General features: G+C 45.1%; 1 protein-coding gene across 1 annotated transcript; it reads left to right on the plus strand.

Moving 5' to 3' along the window:
- Positions 1 to 15,621: 15,621 nt before the first annotated feature.
- Positions 15,622 to 16,695, plus strand: LOC103628025 (putative cyclin-dependent kinase F-2). Its single transcript, XM_008648313.2, is given in 3 exon segments — positions 15,622 to 16,005; positions 16,007 to 16,061; positions 16,064 to 16,695. Coding segments are annotated over 3 exon segments (1,071 nt in total).
- Positions 16,696 to 19,265: the final 2,570 nt, after the last annotated feature.

The following is a 19,265-nucleotide window of genomic DNA, read 5'->3' on the forward strand; positions in this document are numbered from 1 at the left end:
CAAAAACTCCGATGATGATAATGGTGATGTAATAATTTAACATTGTGGCATGTATGGTTTTATGCTTTATTGTATTTGCTCTGTGACTCACCTTCGAGTGAGATTGTGGTACTTGATCCTGTCAGTGGCCGTGTCGGACTAGATCCGAGGGATTGAAGGGTTATTCCCATTTAAGTGTGGTCTAGCCTCTAAGGCGGGACTTGGGCGCTTAAGTTGGAATAATTCGGGCAGTTCCGCCACAGTGTATCCAGAGAACAGCGGGGAGGTGCTGCCGAAATTCTATCTTGGATCGGAGTAGAGCATGGAAACTAACTCCATCTACGCAACCGCGGGTGGGATTAGGACCTATCCTCACCTATTAGAAGGTAGGAACATAGTGTACATGCATTACATGTCTATATTAAACTATACTCGGTTATATATGTTAGAGGATGGAGGACCGTGAGTGGATGTACACGGGCCGCGTTCGACGTAATGATGTCACCCCAGAATGGATTAGGAAGACCGATGCTTTCGTGGAACGGGCATATGGCGAAGCTGCTAAAGGAGCTAGCCTAGTCCCTTGTCCGTGCAGCAAATGTGACAACCGGAAAAGAAAACCAAAGAAGGCCATGGTAGAACATATTTGGAAGAATGGATTTACGCCGGACTATACTCGGTGGATCTTCCATGGTGAAGCGCATCGCACGAGAGAGGAGGTGGTGAGACAACGCGTCGAGGATTACGATGCTGATGCCGGGGTAGGAGACATGTTGAACGACTATCATGAGGCACAGTTCGCCGAAGGACGTACGGAGGACAAGCCAGAGGCGACCGCAAAGACATTCTATGACATGTTTGACGCGGCACAGAAACCCCTTCACGGCAAGACAAAGGTTTCTCAACTGGATGCCATTGGGCGTATAATGGCGTTCAAGTCGCAGTATAGCATGAGTCGAGACGCATTCGATGGTTTGTTGACAGTTATTGGCAGCCTGCTTCCGGAGGATCACGTTCTGCCAAAGAGCATGTACGAGGCACAGAAACTCCTTCGTGCACTCAAGATGACGTATGAGCAGATACATGCTTGTCCGAAGGGCTGCGTCCTATTTAGGAAAGAACACACTGAGGCAAAGTACTGTCCGAAGTGTAAATCATCTAGGTTCATGGAGGTAGACTCTGGTGATGGACAGAAGAGGCAGCTCGACATCCCCGTGACAATCCTACGCCACCTTCCGTTCATACCGAGGATCCAGCGTCTATACATGATAGAGGAATCCGCAAAACAGATGACATGGCACAAAAAAGGCAAACGATACAATCCTGACAAGATGGTTCACGCATCCGATGGTGAAGCATGGACCCACTTTGATGCCATTCACCATGAGAAAGCCAAAGAGGCTCGTAATGTTCGTGTTGCGCTGGCCACAGATGGGTTCAATCCCTATGGAATGACCGCTGCCCCATACACATGTTGGCCCGTGTTCGTTATCCCCATCAATCTCCCCCCCCGGCGTATGCTTTCAAAGACAGAACATATTCATGTCGTTGATAATTCCTGGACACCCGGGGAATAAAATGGGCGTGTACATGGAGCCTTTGATTGATGAATTGGTCCGTGCTTGGGAGGAAGGGGTATGGACGTACGACCGAGCTACGAAGACAAACTTCAAAATGCATGTTTGGTACCAGTACTCCATGCATGACTTTCCGGCGTACGGGCTATTTTGCGCCTGGTGTGTTCACGGTAAGTTCCCATGCCCAGTTTGCAAGGAAGCTCTTAGGTTCATTTGGTTGAAGAAGGGTGGCAAATATTCGTCATTCGATAAACATCGACAATTTCTCCCTCCTGACCATGCATTCCGACTAGACATCAAGAACTTTACGAAAGGTGTCGTGGTGACAGACCGCCCACCTGCAATGATGACTGGTGCCGAAGTTCGTGAACAGATAGATGGTCTCGTGGCCAACCCAGAAGGTGGTTTTGTGGGATATGGTGAGCAACATATGTGGACACATAAGTCGGGCTTGACTCGGCTCCCCTATTATGATGACCTGCTCCTTCCACACAACATTGACGTGATGCACACTGAAAAGAATGTCGCCGAGGCACTTTGGGCGACAATTATGGAGATTCCTGATAAGTCAAAGGATAACGTAAAGGCAAGAGTGGATCTGGCAGAGTTATGTGATAGACCAAACCAAGAGATGAAGCCGCCTAGTGGTGGTAAGACATGGAGAAGGCCTAAGGCCGATTTCGTCCTGAGCAGGGCCCAGAGGAAGGAAGTACTAGAGTGGATCAAGATGTTAATGTTCCCTGATGGGTATGCAGCTAACCTTAGTAGGGGGGTGAACTTATCTACCCTGCGAGTCTTAGGGATGAAGAGTCATGACTTCCACATATGGATTGAACGAATTCTTCCGGCGATGGTTCGAGGCTATGTCCCTGAGCATGTCTGGCTAGCGCTTGCAGAGTTGAGCTATTTCTTCCGCCAGCTTTGTGCAAAAGAGTTAGCTCGGACCATGATTGCAGACTTGGAAAGGATGGCACCCGTGTTACTGTGTAAGCTGGAGAAGATCTTTCCACCCAGCTTCTTCAATCCGATGCAGCATTTGATTATTCATCTCCCGTATGAGGCACGAATGGGGGGGCCCGTGCAGGGACGTTGGTGCTATCCAATCGAGAGATGTCTAAAGAGTATCCGAAAGAAATGTAGAAATAAATGCAAAATCGAGGCTTCCATTGCAGAGGCATACATACTGGAGGAGGTGTCAAACTTCACAACAACTTACTATGGTGACAAACTGCCGAGCGTGCATAATCCACCCCCTCGTTACAATGATGGCGGCAAATTACCTGTATTGTGGCCCAACAGGCCACACAAGTGTATTATCTTCCATATGCGTGCCAAACGAAACAACATCTTAAGGGTTGGGATGTTGTGTATAAGGTATCACCGCAAGCTAAATTACCTGTTCCAAACGATGAAGATTATAACTTAGACCCGGACACATATGACGGAGAGTTCTTCCAAGAAGATGGGCTCGAAGGGCAATTTGAGATAGACTTAACCGAAGCGATCGGAATGGAAGTAGATATTGAAATGGTTGTTGATGACGAGGATGATGAGGTGCAAAATGAGAATGACTTAGAAATACTTGAAGGCAATGCCAATGACGAAATTGCGCCTTCAGATGATGTTGACTATGAAATGGTTCATAGTGATGATGACACTTATGATCCGGCTAACCCGGACACATATGAAGATTATTTTTAATCGATGTAATGCTATATTTCATTTATTTTGCATATGTTTCTAAATACATATTTTTTTATCTGTGCTTAATTGTTTACTCTTAATTGCAGGTTGTTGGACAAAGATGGTGGGCGGTGGGACGAGGACGAGGAGGGGGAGGGGGAGGGGGAGGAGGAGCACCCGTAGGACGGAGGAGGAGGCGCAGCAGGACGACGCCGTACAACAGCAGGTGGAGCAGCAAGCCGCTGTCGATGCGGCACAGCAGGACGACGACGATGCGGCGCAGCAGGACGACGACGACGACGCCGCTCAGCAGGACATCTCAGGTTCTGGCTCCTCAGGTTCGAGGAGTATCTACCTGCGAGGTCCCGCGAGCCTACCTAAGCGACCCATACTTCGTGACAGACGTCCGCTGATACGACCCGATGGAGAGAGGTAGGTAACTTTAGATGTTGTTGCTGCTTTTTCATATTATATGTTCAAATTAATAATAGAAACTAATACTTCATCTTAATCACTGCGACAGGTCTTGGATGGTTTTGGAGACTGCAGGGGGTCACGGCCGCAACCCCAATGGCATCCTCGGCCTTCTATGCCGGGAACACTTTCCTGGACTTGTCGAGTATGCCGGAGTGACGAGCCCAGCATACACCTTCGACCACTACGCCGTCGCCCCCGATGCAGTAGATCGGGACGGCAGACAATTCAACAACAAGGCGGAGCGGGTGAAGCAAGAGCTGTGGGTAAGTCTTCCTCGCACTATATTGTTTAATAAGTCGCATTTGTTGCATATTCTTGAAATAATGTATTGATACATCGTCTTTGTATGTAGGATTTCTTCAGGTGCGATGCTGGATACGAGGCCAGGGCGGATGTGGTGTCTACGACGTGCTGTAAGAAGCTCGTCGTGGACATGCACTACGAGGCGCGCATCCAGGCCATCGTCACTTACCACGGCTCCGTCCTTGGGGAGAAGGTGAACAAGAAGGACGCCCGAACCATGTCATTGACTGCGGACCAGTACTTGCAGGTAAATACAAAACTTTATTATTGGTACTAAATATGCTTATTCTTATCTTCTGATATGCGGTGTACTTATATTTTTTTAGATGATTCCTCATTGGTGCGCCGCGCATCCTGAGTGCTGGGAGAAGATGGTGCAGAGGTGGTGCTCGGCTGAGTGGGATGAGGCGCACAACGCTAGCCGGGAACGACGTTTGCTGATGCAAGGTCCCTCCCACCATCAAGGCAGCCGCAGCCTGGGCAAATACGCGGAAGCATGGGTACGCGCTCTTTTTTATTTAGGTATATAACTTTCGATTAGACATGATTTCTAACCATCTCGTTGGTTTTCTCGCAGTCGGCGGCACATGGTGGCGCGCCTTGCTCCACGTTCTCGGCATATGCCATGGCCCACAAGGGGAAGGCGACGTCCGACGTCACCTACAACCCGGATGACGGGCCCGAGGCGTACACCAACCCCGCCATCCACAGCCGACTCAGTGAGTACACCGCCATGGCCAAGGAGGTCCATGGGCCAGATTACGATCCGAGGACCGAGGACATCGACGGAGATGTCCTCATGAGGGTCGGAGGAGGCAAGAGGCATGGGCGGTACTGGATTGCCGACGGGGCAATCGACTCGTCCTCCACTCCCACTCTCTCTCAGGTGCGAGCAAGGAGCACGAGCGCGAGCCCAGCCATACGACCTCGGCAGGACACCTCACAGCATCGTATCCAGCAACTCCAGGTTATTCCTTATCTATTCATCGTTCATTGATTTTTATATATCTTCTCTTTGCATTATCGTAACATTAGGGCGAAATATTACAGACTCAACTAGATGATGAGAGGAGGCAACGCGAGGAGCTAGAGAAGAGGATGGCGGAGATGTTCGCGTACATGCAGAGCCTTGGCGCCGCACAGGGTCATGCTCCACCACCTCCGTTGTTCCCTGCAGCTGACCCTACAGAGTTCACTACTCCTGTGAGTATCAAAATTTTAGTACTCATGATATATATTCATATGTTCTCACACATACAATCTGTTCTCTGTGCAGGGTCAATCGGCGGCGTCGAACAACCCTCATGCTTCGTCCAGCCCTTCGCCGAACCAGTCCAGATGCCCACCTCGTTGATGATTTGTTTTGTGATGATCCAGACTTACCTTTATGAGTGTTGGTGATGTTTGTTACACTTTATCTTGTGAGATACTTGGTGATGTTAGTGATGATGCAGACTTGTATCTGTTTTGTGATGATCCTGACTTTAGTGAGACTTGTGATCTGTTTTGTGAGACTTTGTGATATATATGGTGTTGATGATAAATGTGTTTATTCTGTGATGTGATTGATATATAATGTGATGTGAATCATATATATCTTTTGTTTGTTTGGATGGAACAACAAAAGCAAATAAAAAAGGGACATTCTGGTCACTTTGCCGAGTGTAACACTCGGCAAAGGGTTGCTTTGCCGAGTGCTATGACCATGGCACTCGGCAAAGAAGGAAACCTGGGAACCGGTAAAGACATCTTTGCCGAGTGCTGACAGTGGCACTCGGCAAAGAAGGAAACCTGGGAACCGGCAAAGATGTCTTTGCCGAGTGCTTTTGCCAAGGCACTCGGCAAAGATACTGGCAAAGGGGCCCACTGGAGGGTTCTTTGCCGAGTGCCAGTCCACCAGACACTCGGCAAAGAAACCTCCTTTGCCGAGTGCCTACTAGGGCTCTCGGCACAGGGACTGGCTGTGGGGTCCACTGGACCAGTCTTTGCCGAGTGTCGCCGTAGGCACTCGGCAAAGGATCCGTCACCGTCACTTGGCGCCGTGACAGTGACTTTTCTTTGCCGAGTGCCAAATGGCACTCGGCAAAGTCTTTGCCGAGTGCCCGACAAAAAGTACTCGGCGAAGAGGCTGTTGCCGATGTACAGTTCGCCGAGCGTTCTTTGCCGAGTGTTACACTCGGCAAAGCCTTTGCCGAGTGCAAAATAGCCTTTGCCGTGTGTTTAGAACACACGGCAAAGAAGCTGATTCCGGTAGTGGATAGTCTATGTCGAGTGCCTCACACAAGACACTCGACATGCCCCAGATCTGGCACTCAACAAAGTATATTTTTAAATTAAAAAAATCTTTGCTGAGTGCCAGATCACAGGCACTCGACAAACACGATGAACTTATCATAACCGGGCGCCCGCGGGCCCATTCATTTAACAAAAAACCGCATCCGCGCAGTCGCTCACGCCGCCTATGGCGCAGTCGCCCATGCCCGCCCCTAGCGCCGGCCATCACCGCCGCTCAGCTCACGACTGTGGCCTTCCCGTGCGCCACAGCCCCCTCGCCTAGGCAGCCACCGCCGGCGCCCGTCCCCGGCCCCGGCTCCGCCATTGCCGCCCCAGCACCACCAACTCCGCCCCCGACGATCTCCACGATAAACATAACTCCATTCTTCTATGAATCACACACCACTACAGTCTTGTGTAGATCACCAATAATATTCAATAGAACCTACATGTTTATACACATATATACCTTATTGATTACATTCAATATAGAGTAAGCAAAATAAAATGTATACAAGATGACAATAACACTCACTAGTTATGAAAGTTATATGGGAAGAGTTTGTTCGGTGACGTTGTTTATCCAATGTCTTGAATATATTATTCTATGTTTGTTTTTTATAGTGACCAACCATTGTTTCTTCATGTAAGATATATGGATCAATGGAACTAACATCAAAGATTATGTTTCTTTTATGGTAGACATCACTTATTAATGGATAGAGAGGGTACATGATTATTCTTTTGGATATACGGTTAGGGTCTCGTTGGGTTGTATCATACTCATTAATTACATGTGAATGAAAATAAATTTGTGATTGACGACCATCGTGATGTTACTTTTATTTGCAGGTTTTGAAAACCTCCCCGTGCCAGGGAGGTGCTGTCGAAAGTTTTTGTTGATAGACTTGTTTATTTTTTGCAGAGGTCTTCCTAGCCATTGCGGGTCTACCTGCATCGCGTCGCGTCGCGTCGCCACTGCACTGACCTGCCACTGCCCCGCTAGACTGACTCCACCACCACCCTAGCTAGGTATAACCTCGATTTCTGTTTCATGGCATAAATCACGTAACCCACTTAGGCGTCTCTCGTTCAAAAGAGATACGATGTAGATTTGCAGATCTTTGCATATCTACAAATGTATCTATTTCGGATTGTCCAAGTTTTTTGGATAGGCCACAGTTGCTTGTCCGAAGGGCTGCATGCTATTTAGGAAAGAATACGTAGAGGCAAACTATTGTCTGAAGTGTAAACGTCTAGGTTCATGGAGATAGACACTGGTGATGGACATAAGAGGCAGCTCGACATCCCCGTGACAATCCTACGCCACCTCTCGTTCATACCGAGAATCCAGCGTCTATTCATGAACGAGGAATCTGCGAAATAGATGACATGTCACAAAAATGGCAAACAATACAATCCTGACAAGATGGTGCATGCATACGATGATGAAGCATGGAAACACTTTGAAGTCATTCACCGTGAGAAAGCTGAATAGGCTTGTAATGTACGTGTTGCGCTGGCCATAGATGGGTTCAATCCCTATGGAATGATTGTTGCCCCGTACACATGTGGGCCCGTGTTTGTTATCCCCATCAATATCCCCCCGGCGTATGCTTTCAAAGATAGAACATAGTCGTGTCGTTCATAATTCCTCCACACCCGGGAATTAAAATGGGTATGTACATGGAGCCTTTGATTGATGAATTGGTCTGTGCTTGGGAGTAATGGGTATGAACGTATGACCGAGCTACAAATACAAACTTCAAAATGCATGTTTAGGTATCAGTACTCCATGCATGACTTACCGACGTATGGGCTATTCTGCGTCTGGTATATTCACAGTAAGTTCCCATGCCCATTTTGCAAGGAAGCTCTTAGATTCATTTGGTTGAAGAAGGGTGGCAAATATTCTCCTTTCGATAAACATCAACAATTTCTCCCTCCTTACCATCCATTCCGCCTAGATATCATGAACTTTATGAAAGATGTCGTAGTGACAAATCGCCCACCGGCAATGATGACTGGTGCCGAAGTTCGTCAACAGATAGATGGTCTCGTGGCCAATCCAGAAGGTTGTTTTGTGGGATATGGTGAGCAACATATGTGGACACATAAGTCGGGTCGAAGTACTGCAGTGGATCAAGATGTTGATGTTCCCTGATGGGTATGTAACTAACCTGAGTAGGGGTGAACTTATCTACTCTACGAGTCTTAGGGATGAAGAGTCATGACTTCCACATATGGATTGAACGGATTCTTCCGGCGATGGTTCAAGGTTATGTCCCTGAGCTTATCTGGCTAGCGCTTGCAAAGTTGAGCTATTTCTTCCACCAGCTTTGTGCAAAAGAGTTATCTCGAACCATGATTGTAGACTTGGAAAGATTGGCACATGTGTTAATGTGTAAGCTTGAGAAGATATTTCCACCTGACTTCTTCAATCCGATGCAGTATTTGATTCTTCATCTCCCTTATCAGACATGAATGGGGGGCGTGCAGGAACGTTGGTGGTATCCAATCGAGGGATGTCTAAATACTATTAGAAAGAAATGTAGAAATAAATGTAAAATCGAGGCTTCCATTGCAGAGGCATACATTCTAGAGGAGGTGTCAAACTTCACAACCACTTACTATGGTGACAAACTGCCAAGCGTGCATAGTTCCCCATCCTTACAATGATGGCGGCAATGAATCGAACCTCAACATGTTTCGAGGCCAAATCGGAAGCGCAAGTGGTTCTACCACTAAGACCCTAAGACATGAAAAGTGGCGCCATATCATGCTATATGTATTGACCAACCATGAAGAGGTGATGCCACACATGGAACAATTTCTTCATGAATTCTGGCTTCGATCAAGGGACCCAACTCCACAGGAATATGATACCCTTCTTAGAAAGGGTGCAGGAATTGGATTTCCTGATTTCATTTCCTGCTTCAAACATAAGGTACGTGCTTAGTTTGTCATTTGAAGTTGCTCTTACATGCGAATACTATAACAATCTAGCGTGTTCGAACTTGCAGGGCCAAAGAGATCTGTCTATAAGTACCGAGTTGAGAAAAGTAGCCATTGGCTTTGCCTATAGGGTTAGGAAATATTCTGGGTATCACGTCAATGGATACCGTTTTCGCACAACAAGCTATGAACAAAGTCGGCCCAATCAAAAAACCACGTGTTCTGGAGTCATTACGCCCGGGATTGACGAGGTTGAGTATTTTGGACGAATCGAAGAGATGTATGAACTCAATTTTCATGGTTCCAAACCTCTTACTCCAGTGATATTCAAATTTCATTGGTTTGACGCTTAAGTGAGAAGACATACACATTCTAATCTTGGGCTAGTAGAAATTCGAAAGGATTCCACCTTACCATGAGACGATGTCTATATCGTGGCCCAACAGGCCACACAAGTGTATTATCTCCCATATGCGTGCAAAATGAAAGAACATCTTAAGAGTTGGGATGTTGTGTATAAGGTATCATTGTGTCACACCTGAATTTAAGGGATAAAGCTGGGTGCGTCTCATATGTGCGCCAAGGAAGAACAACACATATAATGACAAAGTGTATAGAGATAAATGTCACAATATCATAAAAGTAATTATTACATAGCGGAAGTCTTACAAAAATAAATAATAAATATAAAGCGAACTAATGTCCATCCATGGCGCCATAAAGTTGAATGGGAGACGCCACCTAGATCAAATCGTACTCCTCGTTGTACGGCTCCTCCTGGACGACCTGTTCTTCTCCTGTGGGGGTTATATATCACAAGTGTGAGCTCACAAAAGATCATAGCTCAACAAGTTGTGGGGAATAATGTGCATGAACTCTCCAAAGTTGGGAGTTCATGTGAAGTGTAAGGCTGACCAACAATAAGGGTTAAAGCTGAGCATTGCTTTTAGTAAGTTGGTCAAATTTTATTAGCAGTTACTAAATGTAAGTAAATACCAAACCAGAATAATAATAGAACAAAATTAATAATAAATCTCATGCAATGCAAATGACAAATTGTATTTAGTTCCATAGTTTAATCATGCGAGAGTCCTGAGCTGCTCATGACCGCGAGCACGGCTAGTATACCTCTGCAGAGGTTGTACCTTGTACCCACAAGTCATGTCACCTATCTGCCAAGAGATCGTGACTGCCATACACCTCTACCAAGGAAGCGAGGTAGGGTAACACTACGAGGCCTTTACAAAGTTCCACTAGCTTCAGAAAACCTGCTACAGTTTCTAGGAAGAGCAATGCAGGAATCCCCCGTCTGACCGTCATCGTATCAAAATCAACCCAGGAACCTCCCTACACACCTACTCCCCTACTGCCCTTGCCCCTATCGGGTAAGGTAGTCCTCCACTAGCTTTCCTAGTTAGTCAGCCAAGGGCGTCCCATTCCACCCTTGTGGTGGCACATGTTTCTCAAGTTAAGCTCCATGTTCTAATTAAAAATAATGATCTTGACATGAACAATAAGTAAAACAACAGTATAATTGGAACATACAAAATGTAATATTAATCCCCAAACCATATAGAGCAATAACAAAAACTTCCCAAATAGTTCACGGGTAAACAAGGTGAAAAGATAACCAAACTAGGGTGACCTATTGGGTCCCATCAAAATTAAGCATATGCATGAATAAATGATAATAAAGAACATTATTGGGTAATAAAAGTGGTCAAGGGCACAACTTGCCTTCAATGAGCTCCTGCTCAGCAACTTCTACCTGCTGAACACCGGGATCCACGGCCACTGGTTCTTCTACTCGACACAATACAAACAAGCATGGTACAAGGGAAAAATGAACATCACACTAAACATGTATACAAAATATAAATTAATATTCTACGCATTAAAACGAGATCATAGGAAATGGAATCACTAAATTCGTAGTTATGGATTTTAAGTTATGAATTTCCAAAGGTTTTATGTGTTTGGTACAAGATTAATTAAGAGATCAATTTTAATACAATTTTCATGTTAAAACAATGTTACTGAGTTATAGACATTATTAATACAAAATTATAGGAAATAGAATGCGTCAATTTGGACTAAATATGAATTTTCTAGGGATTAAATAAGTTCTAACCATTATTTTTACATTAAAAATCACTTTCTATTTTCTTTTCCTTGATTTTCTAATCCCCTGGACTGCGTGCAGAATTTAATCGAAAGCCAGGGGCCACTGCGCAAATATCCTTAAGACCTAGAACGCCCCTATTGTAGAGTGCGGGTTGTTTACCCTAACACTCAGGGTTTCTTACCCAAAAGTGCCTGCACGCAGGGTTTTTCCTAGATCTCGACCGTCCGATTATGATCGTGCGGTAACGATTAAATCTTATGATAATAGAACCGGTACACTGTAACCACCGCTGGATCAACTATCTACGCTCCGGATTCAAAGTAAAACAGATCGCCCCTCATCCGCACGATCTCAATCATACGATCCAAGTTAACCAACACGAACGTGTACGCGCTGATCAAATCGGGACCATACGTGATCAAATCGACGGTCCCGGCCTGGTCATCACCTATTTCCCGCCGAGCTCACCACGGCGGCGCCATCGCCATGGTCGCATGCTTCTCCGGCGAAAATCATCCAGTGATCCGAGCCCTAAAACTATCGTCCATCTAGCGCAACATGAATAGGAAACGAGGTGGGTTAAGCTAGGTAAGCCATACCGTGGGTCGTTGTTTGGTTGACGGTGGTCGTGGTAGCTCGTCGGTCTAGGCGGGCGTCGCGTCTCCGGCGAGAAATTCCGTGGCCACGGAAGCGCTCCTATCTCCGCCAATGCCACGTGTACTTCCGTCGCACCTTGACAAAGCTCTCTCACCTACACGGCAGCCCTAAGTGGCGACAGAACGTGGTGAGCCAATTCGCCCGCAGTGCCCAATCTCGCGATTCGCGTGGCGGCGGTAGGCTTTGGCCGTTCGAGAGATGGGATTCGGTCAGAGGAGTGCAGTGCGCAGAGACTTATACCCTGGTCAAGGCCATGCGCCCGAGGTGAGGTCATCGCTGCGATTGTCGCGTCCACGATCGACGGTCCCAGCCGGTGCGGGCGAGTGGTTAGGGATGGGCCTGACTTGGGGGCACCGCACGTCAACGACTCGAGTGTTGGTGGGACGCACACAAATCTCCTAGATGACTGACCGCACGGGCCCAAGTGTCAGTGGGACGCCAGAGCAGCGCGGGGAGTTTATTTGCTGTCGCGCGAGCCCGTGAGCCAGTGAGAAGGAGCGGGCGTGAGAGCGGCTATTCGGCGCGCGGTTGTGGAGAGAAACGGGTCACGTGGGTGAGTGAGTTGGGCCGGCCGAGGAATTCACGGCCCAAGCGAGATCCTCTTTTTTCTTTTTCTTTTTCTTTTTTATTTTCTTTTCTTGTTTTTCTTTTCCTTTTATTTTCAAATCTAGAATTTTGAATTCAAATCTCGCAGCAAAATTTATACTCAAATTAAGTATTAACCTTGAACATACTAGTGGAATGAATTTATTTAATTATGGATGTGTTTTGTGTTTTATAGTATTTCTTTCTTTTCTCCAAACTCTAAATTGCGAATTAGGTCTTAATTCAAATTTGGGTACTAATGTTTTTCTATAGTTATTATCTTTATTGTTATCAAATGCACACACAAATAAACTTCGACATGATGCATATATTATTTATATGTTTTTGGCTAATTACTCACTTAAATAAAGTTGTTCACATGTGATATAAAAATAGAGGAATATCATATAGGAATAACTATCTCCTTTAATTTGGTTTACAAATTTGAGTATTACACATCACACAGTAAATTAACTGTTCCAAACGATAAAGATTATAACTTAGAACTGGACACATATATGACCATGTGTAAACCTACACATGCTGGAAGGTAACGCAAGGGGTATGATGGAAGATCAAGTTGTTCTAGACACAACCTAGAACCTCGTCGTAAGCCCACATTGCGGGACCCGCTAGGTACCGCAACATTGACACCGAACAAGCTACAATGGCCCGTATGGAGAGCGGACATGACAAAACGCCAGATTGGGAGTACGACAGCGCACGCCCCATAGACAATGCCAGGGGGACTAGAGCGGCCCAGGGGCAACAAGCTAAAGGACCCCTGATTAGAATACGAGTCCCAACTGTAAATTCCTCCCTTGAGCAATAAAAGGGCGGAACATTCTTCCTTCTACACACAAGCACACTTGCTGTAACACGCTCCTGAGCAATACAAGGATCAACACTACACTAGACTAGGGCCTCGTCCTGAACCTGTATAACCTTGGTGTCTCAGTTCCCAGCTCAGATCCTCATGATCCAGTATTCAGAGTGAGTCCACGCTTGCATCGCCACCGAACTCAAATCTATTGTCCCCTCGGTTTCCGAAACCACAACATCAACATTTATGGTTACTCATAAGCATTCTGAGGAAGGAGCAAGTATAGATATGACTATTACATGTTCTCTTGGAAAGTTTGAGTCCATATGTATGTATACACATTTCGAATTACAATACTAATTCTTATAAAAAATGTTGACCACTTGTTTCAATATCTTATAGGTATACTATGCAATCATACCTTCAAAGTACTTAGTATGTATAATGTTTTTATTTTACCATCACAATATATATTGAATAGATGGACAAATTATGCGAAAAGATGTCTTATATTGATAAGAAAGGGAGTGAGAATGGAAACTTGAAAGTACATGCTACATGCATGTCTCGAATGGCAACATCTTTTGCATTGAAGTGTTGAGTGTAAAAAAATCACTACTTGTTTAGTTGGAGAAAGCATTGCAGAAGTCAGAATTAGAAGCAAATTATTCTCTAAGAAAGATGCGAAAAATGATGTTCCTATGGTTTCAACATATGCTACTATAGGTACAGTAAATAATACCATATCATTTAGAGTTCCTCAGTTCGGTAGTGAAATATGCAAAAAGTAGAAGAGCAAAGAATGTACTTGAAAAGAAGACAAGAAAGAAAAAGAAAAATTCTCTAGAAAAAGGTACTTGTTACTGCATGAACTGTATTTTTTTACCATCTCATGTTTTATTATTTTTTTTTTGCAAATATAATTCATATTTAAATAATGTGCTTTGTATTTGTGAATTGTAGGAGAAGAACCAAGTAACAAAGGAGAGAATAGTAGCGCCAATATGTCGGTCTACTTGACGACCAGTGTGCCTAATTGCATGTAAGGTATACTATGTTATGTCCAGCATACGTTCTGCAACGACAGGCCTCCCTCCCACATGTTATGCCGGATGTGAGCTTCAGTGATCTTGCTGGTACGAAATGTATAAAAGGCTTTTAAGGCTCTGTACTCAGTTAATATATGGGGGCAAGGTGTATTTTGCCAATCCAAATGATGCAAGAACGCTAACCGTGAGGCGTTTGATGATTACTGGGTTCACAACTGCAAGTGTCTCTCTCGCGAACCCTTTGTTAGTCCTCCAGCCAAACTTAAACTTCGGAGCCTTTTTCAACACATTTGGTTTTGTACCAAGATTTAGCCTTAGCCATGGTAAATCTTTTTCTAGTTCAGGCACCGGATTAACATAGAAAGATTCCAAAAAAATTGGGTTACCTGATTTGATGACATGTGGAAGGGGCGTCTTTAGCGGGTCATGGCTACCGTTCGGCAGAATGCTTCGAAGGAACTCGCGGAGGATCTTCTTCCTGATCTCTGTTATCAGTGGGTTGTTGGGTGAGAGCCCGAGGATATCTTCAAACGAATCGAACTCCTTTGGTGTGTCATCGACGAAAGTCCCCAATGTTGGAAGAACAGCCTCCATGATCGCCTTCAGCGAGTACCCAAGGAATTAAGTCCGACATCTTGAGATGCCCAAAGCGTTCGTCACGAGGGATGAAGATGTTCAGGTTCAGCATAAAAAGCCTGCTCTCCGAATTTGTGTCTGCGTAAAAGGTTTAACCCAGCAAGGATTTCAGCCAAATTTCTGGCATCCTTGTTTGGTATGGACTAGCACTAGCTGACTTGAGCTTACCTTTCTTTGTTGGGTGCCGGCCAGTTCTGCAGCGACGGGGATACGGGTGTTCTTGGCTGCCACCGAGGATCGGCCGAGCGTGGTTTTCTATAGCCTTGGAGTAATATAGTGCCCGTCTGACTTGCTTTTGCTTTAAGATTCGATCAGATGGAGATGTCGTTATTCCAGTTGCCCATTACATCTATCTAATCTAACTATCTTATCTAATCTAACGCAACGTTATAAGTATTCCATCTACAGTTCTACACCCTCGCTTTCTCTCGCATTACTCACATCCGTCACCGACGTCGTCCACCTCATCATCTCCTCGCCTCGTCCCCTGCGGCCCTGATGGCTGCCAGCGTCAAGACCGCTGCCGCCGTCTGCGACCCCACCGCCGCGGTAAAGCCAGGCCTGAAGCGGAAGCGCATCGCCGTGGGGAGCATGGACCAGTACGAGTTCGAGGACACTTGCTGCCTCGGCGTGGGTGGCTTCGGCGCCGTCTTCAAGGCGCGCCACCGTGCCACGGGCCAGACCGTCGCCATGAAGCGCTACAGCCCGGCCGACCATACAGCGTTCCGCGAGGCGCGCTTCCTTGAGGAGGCAAACTGCGGCGGCGCCAACCCGTTCGTCGTCGGCTACCACGGCGTCGTCCGCGACCCCGTCACCGGGGAGATGATCCTCGTCATGGAGTGCATGGCGGCCAGCCTCCACGATCTCCTCTGCCAGCGGCCCCGCGGGAGCCCGCCGCTGCCCGAGGCCACCGTGCGCGCCGCAATGTGGCAGCTACTTTCAGGCACCAAGAAGATGCACGACGCCCACATTATCCATCGCGACATCAAGCCCCAGAACGTCCTTATCGGCGAGAGTCATAGCGTCGTCAAAATCTGTGACTTCGGGCTCGCCATGTCCATCGACGAGCGCCTCCCGTACGCGCCGGCCGGCACTCTGTGGTACCAGGCGCCTGAGATGCTTCTGGGGAAGCCCGACTACGACGAGAAGGTCGACTCCTGGTCCCTTGGCTGCGTCATGGCGGAGCTCATCAACAAAGGCAGGCCACTGTTCCAGGGATTCCACGACGACGGACAACTCTGCGCGATCTTCGATTTGCTCGGCGTGCCTGACGACAGCACGTGGCCGTGGTTCTCGTCCACGCCATTCGCCAGGGAGGTGATGCCGGAGCTGGATATGCAATTGCAACGGTGCAACCGCCTGCGCAATCGGTTCCCCGAGACGAAGCTATCCACGGAAGGATTCGAGGTGCTCAGTGGCCTGCTCACATGCAATCCCGAGAAGAGGCTGACGGCAGCCGCCGCGCTCAAGCACCCATGGTTCGCCAAGGTCGATGATCTGGAGCTACCAAAGAAAGAGAATCCTGCGTCGGCGTTGCCCAAGCGACAGAAATTGCGTGTTGTATTCGTATGACTTAGATTTATTGTGAGCACCGTGATGATGTAAAAATAGTCTATTATTGTTGCAAACAGATCAATCTTAGGCCCCGTTTGGTTTGGGCTAACTAAAGTTTAGTGACTAAAGTTTAGTCACTTTTAGCCACTAAAGAAGCAAACATATTGACTAAAGTGGAGTGACTAAACTTTAGTTCTTTAGTCACCAAATGAGTGACTAAAAAGGACTAAAGTAGTATTTTTACCATATTTGCTCTCTACACTTTCTTTTTATAGCAAACATCCATTAATTAATAGGGGTAAAACAGTCATTATTCACAGCAATTAATACTCTTTAGTCCGGTTTAGTCACTGGAACCAAACGGGTTACTTTAGCGCCTAAACTTTAGTCACTAAAATTTAGTTTAGTGACTAAAGGAACCAAACAGGGCCTTATAAGCTCCTTTAATGTAATATTGTGAGCATCGTGATGATGTCAATTGCATTATTTGATGAATCATTTTCGGCTATGCTTTTTGAATGAATTCGATAAGTCTCGCTGTAACCATCCGATGGCCCGTGTTTGAAGCACCTAGATGCATGCCTCTGAATTTTAGTAATTTCAGATCTGTTGGTTTCTAGCAGGAGACAGAACGAGCAATGAAGTGAAAAATCAAAATATGGGAATTTAGGAAAAGAAGATGGAGAGGCTACCGACGAAGTTGCAACAAGGAGCCAACGAATCTTGATCATCCAAGACTACAGGAAGAACTAGAGAAAACCCTAATAAGTTCCTTAGCTACAATTGGTTAGGTCCGGATCAGCGAATGTAATTTTGATGTATACACCCTTACTATGATTCTCGGTAATTTATAAGTGTTCAAATTTTGTCTGTCACCATAAATATCTGAAAGAGGATATTTATTTCTACCAATGATATTAGTCAAAATACTACTCTCTCCGTTTCAAAATAGTATTCGTTTTAGCTATTAATTTTATGTCTACATTAAAATGGATGATGACAAATCTATACACATATATAAAACACATACATCAATTATTGTAATTACCTAAAACTATATTTAATTTGGGGGCAACATGAGTACTTCATATGATCCTTTCCTTTGAACTGAATTTCATTCTAATAATTACAATTTATGAATAGATCAATTAAACTAATATGATTTTATGTGGAATATATTTATATATTACTATTTGTTATATGTGAGAGGTATTTATGTGTTACATTTCTACTGTATGAGTGCGAGCTGAAGATCGAGTGTGTTATAAATTATAGATTAGAAACATATTCCGGTGATATATAAAATCAATTTTCATCCCAACCTGTGAATTTTAAATAGGGTTATATCTAAACTTTGGAAAGTGGTGAAATGTTAAATTCGAAGCCAAATAAGCTACTCAATTTCCACCACTAGAATCCGGCACAAGTGCTCAGCGCTTTGGCGAGTGCTTTTTGTTGGGCACTCGACAAAGAATTGTTTGCCGAGTGCCACACTCGGAAAAGTAACACTCTCGCGACGACTACGTTTACCGAGAGTAAGACAGTCGGCAACAATCGCTTTGCCGAGTGTCAGCAGCCGTCTATAGCTAACGGCCATTACCTTTTTCGAGTGCCAGGCACTGGCACTCGGCAAAGAAGCTACTTTGTCGAGTGACGCATGGCTAACACTCGGTAAACCATGCTTTGTCGAGTGTTTTACTTTGACACTCGACAAAGTATATTTTTATTCTTTTCTTTTTTCCAACCAAAACTTTTTGTGGTGTGTTCCTACAGTATGTGGACCTACATGTTCGATTTTGGCACGATTATAAAACTGTTTTCTATAACTATTAAATTTTGTTCGTTTAATTGAATTTCTCGGATAATTCAGATTTGAACTGTAAGTCACTCGAAAGATGAAAACTTGCGAATGCAAAAATAATATTCATGTTATTTAGCACAAGTTAAGTTCTATTTCTGGAGAAGACCCGAATTTTTTAGCACCACGCTCACGAAACAAGATCGTGGACTTGCCATCCAGTTGTTTTAAAATTGTATAAAACATAAATAAAGCCAGAAAATCATGAAACTTATCCACACGTCATGATATTATATGTAGAGGATGTGATAAAAATTGAAAATGTTCCGTGAAATTTATCACGCGCTATTTGTAGAAACCTAGCCGGTACATTGAAGTTCTATGATTTCATGTGAAGGCCGGCTAAGTTTCAACACATAGTGCGTGACAACTTTCATGAAACACTTTCAAATTTTTATCAGCGTCTCTACATATGATATCATGACATCTCAACAAGTTTCATGATTTTTGGATTTTTTTGTGTTTTATACAATTTTAAAACCACCGGATCGCAAGTTCGCAGTCTTGTTTCATGAGCATCGTGCTTGGAAATTCCAATCTTCTCATGAAATAGGGCGTAACTTGTGCTAAATAACATGTATATCATTTTTGCATTCACCGTTTTCCATTTTTCGAGTGACTTGCGGTTCAAATCTGAATTAACCGAAAAAATTTAATGAAACAAACAAAATCTAACAGTATAGCAAACACTTTGATAATTGTGCCAAATTTGAACATGTAGTATGTGTAC

Source organism: Zea mays, chromosome 5, assembly GCF_902167145.1.
Source record: "Zea mays cultivar B73 chromosome 5, Zm-B73-REFERENCE-NAM-5.0, whole genome shotgun sequence".
Lineage (NCBI taxonomy): Eukaryota > Viridiplantae > Streptophyta > Magnoliopsida > Poales > Poaceae > Zea > Zea mays.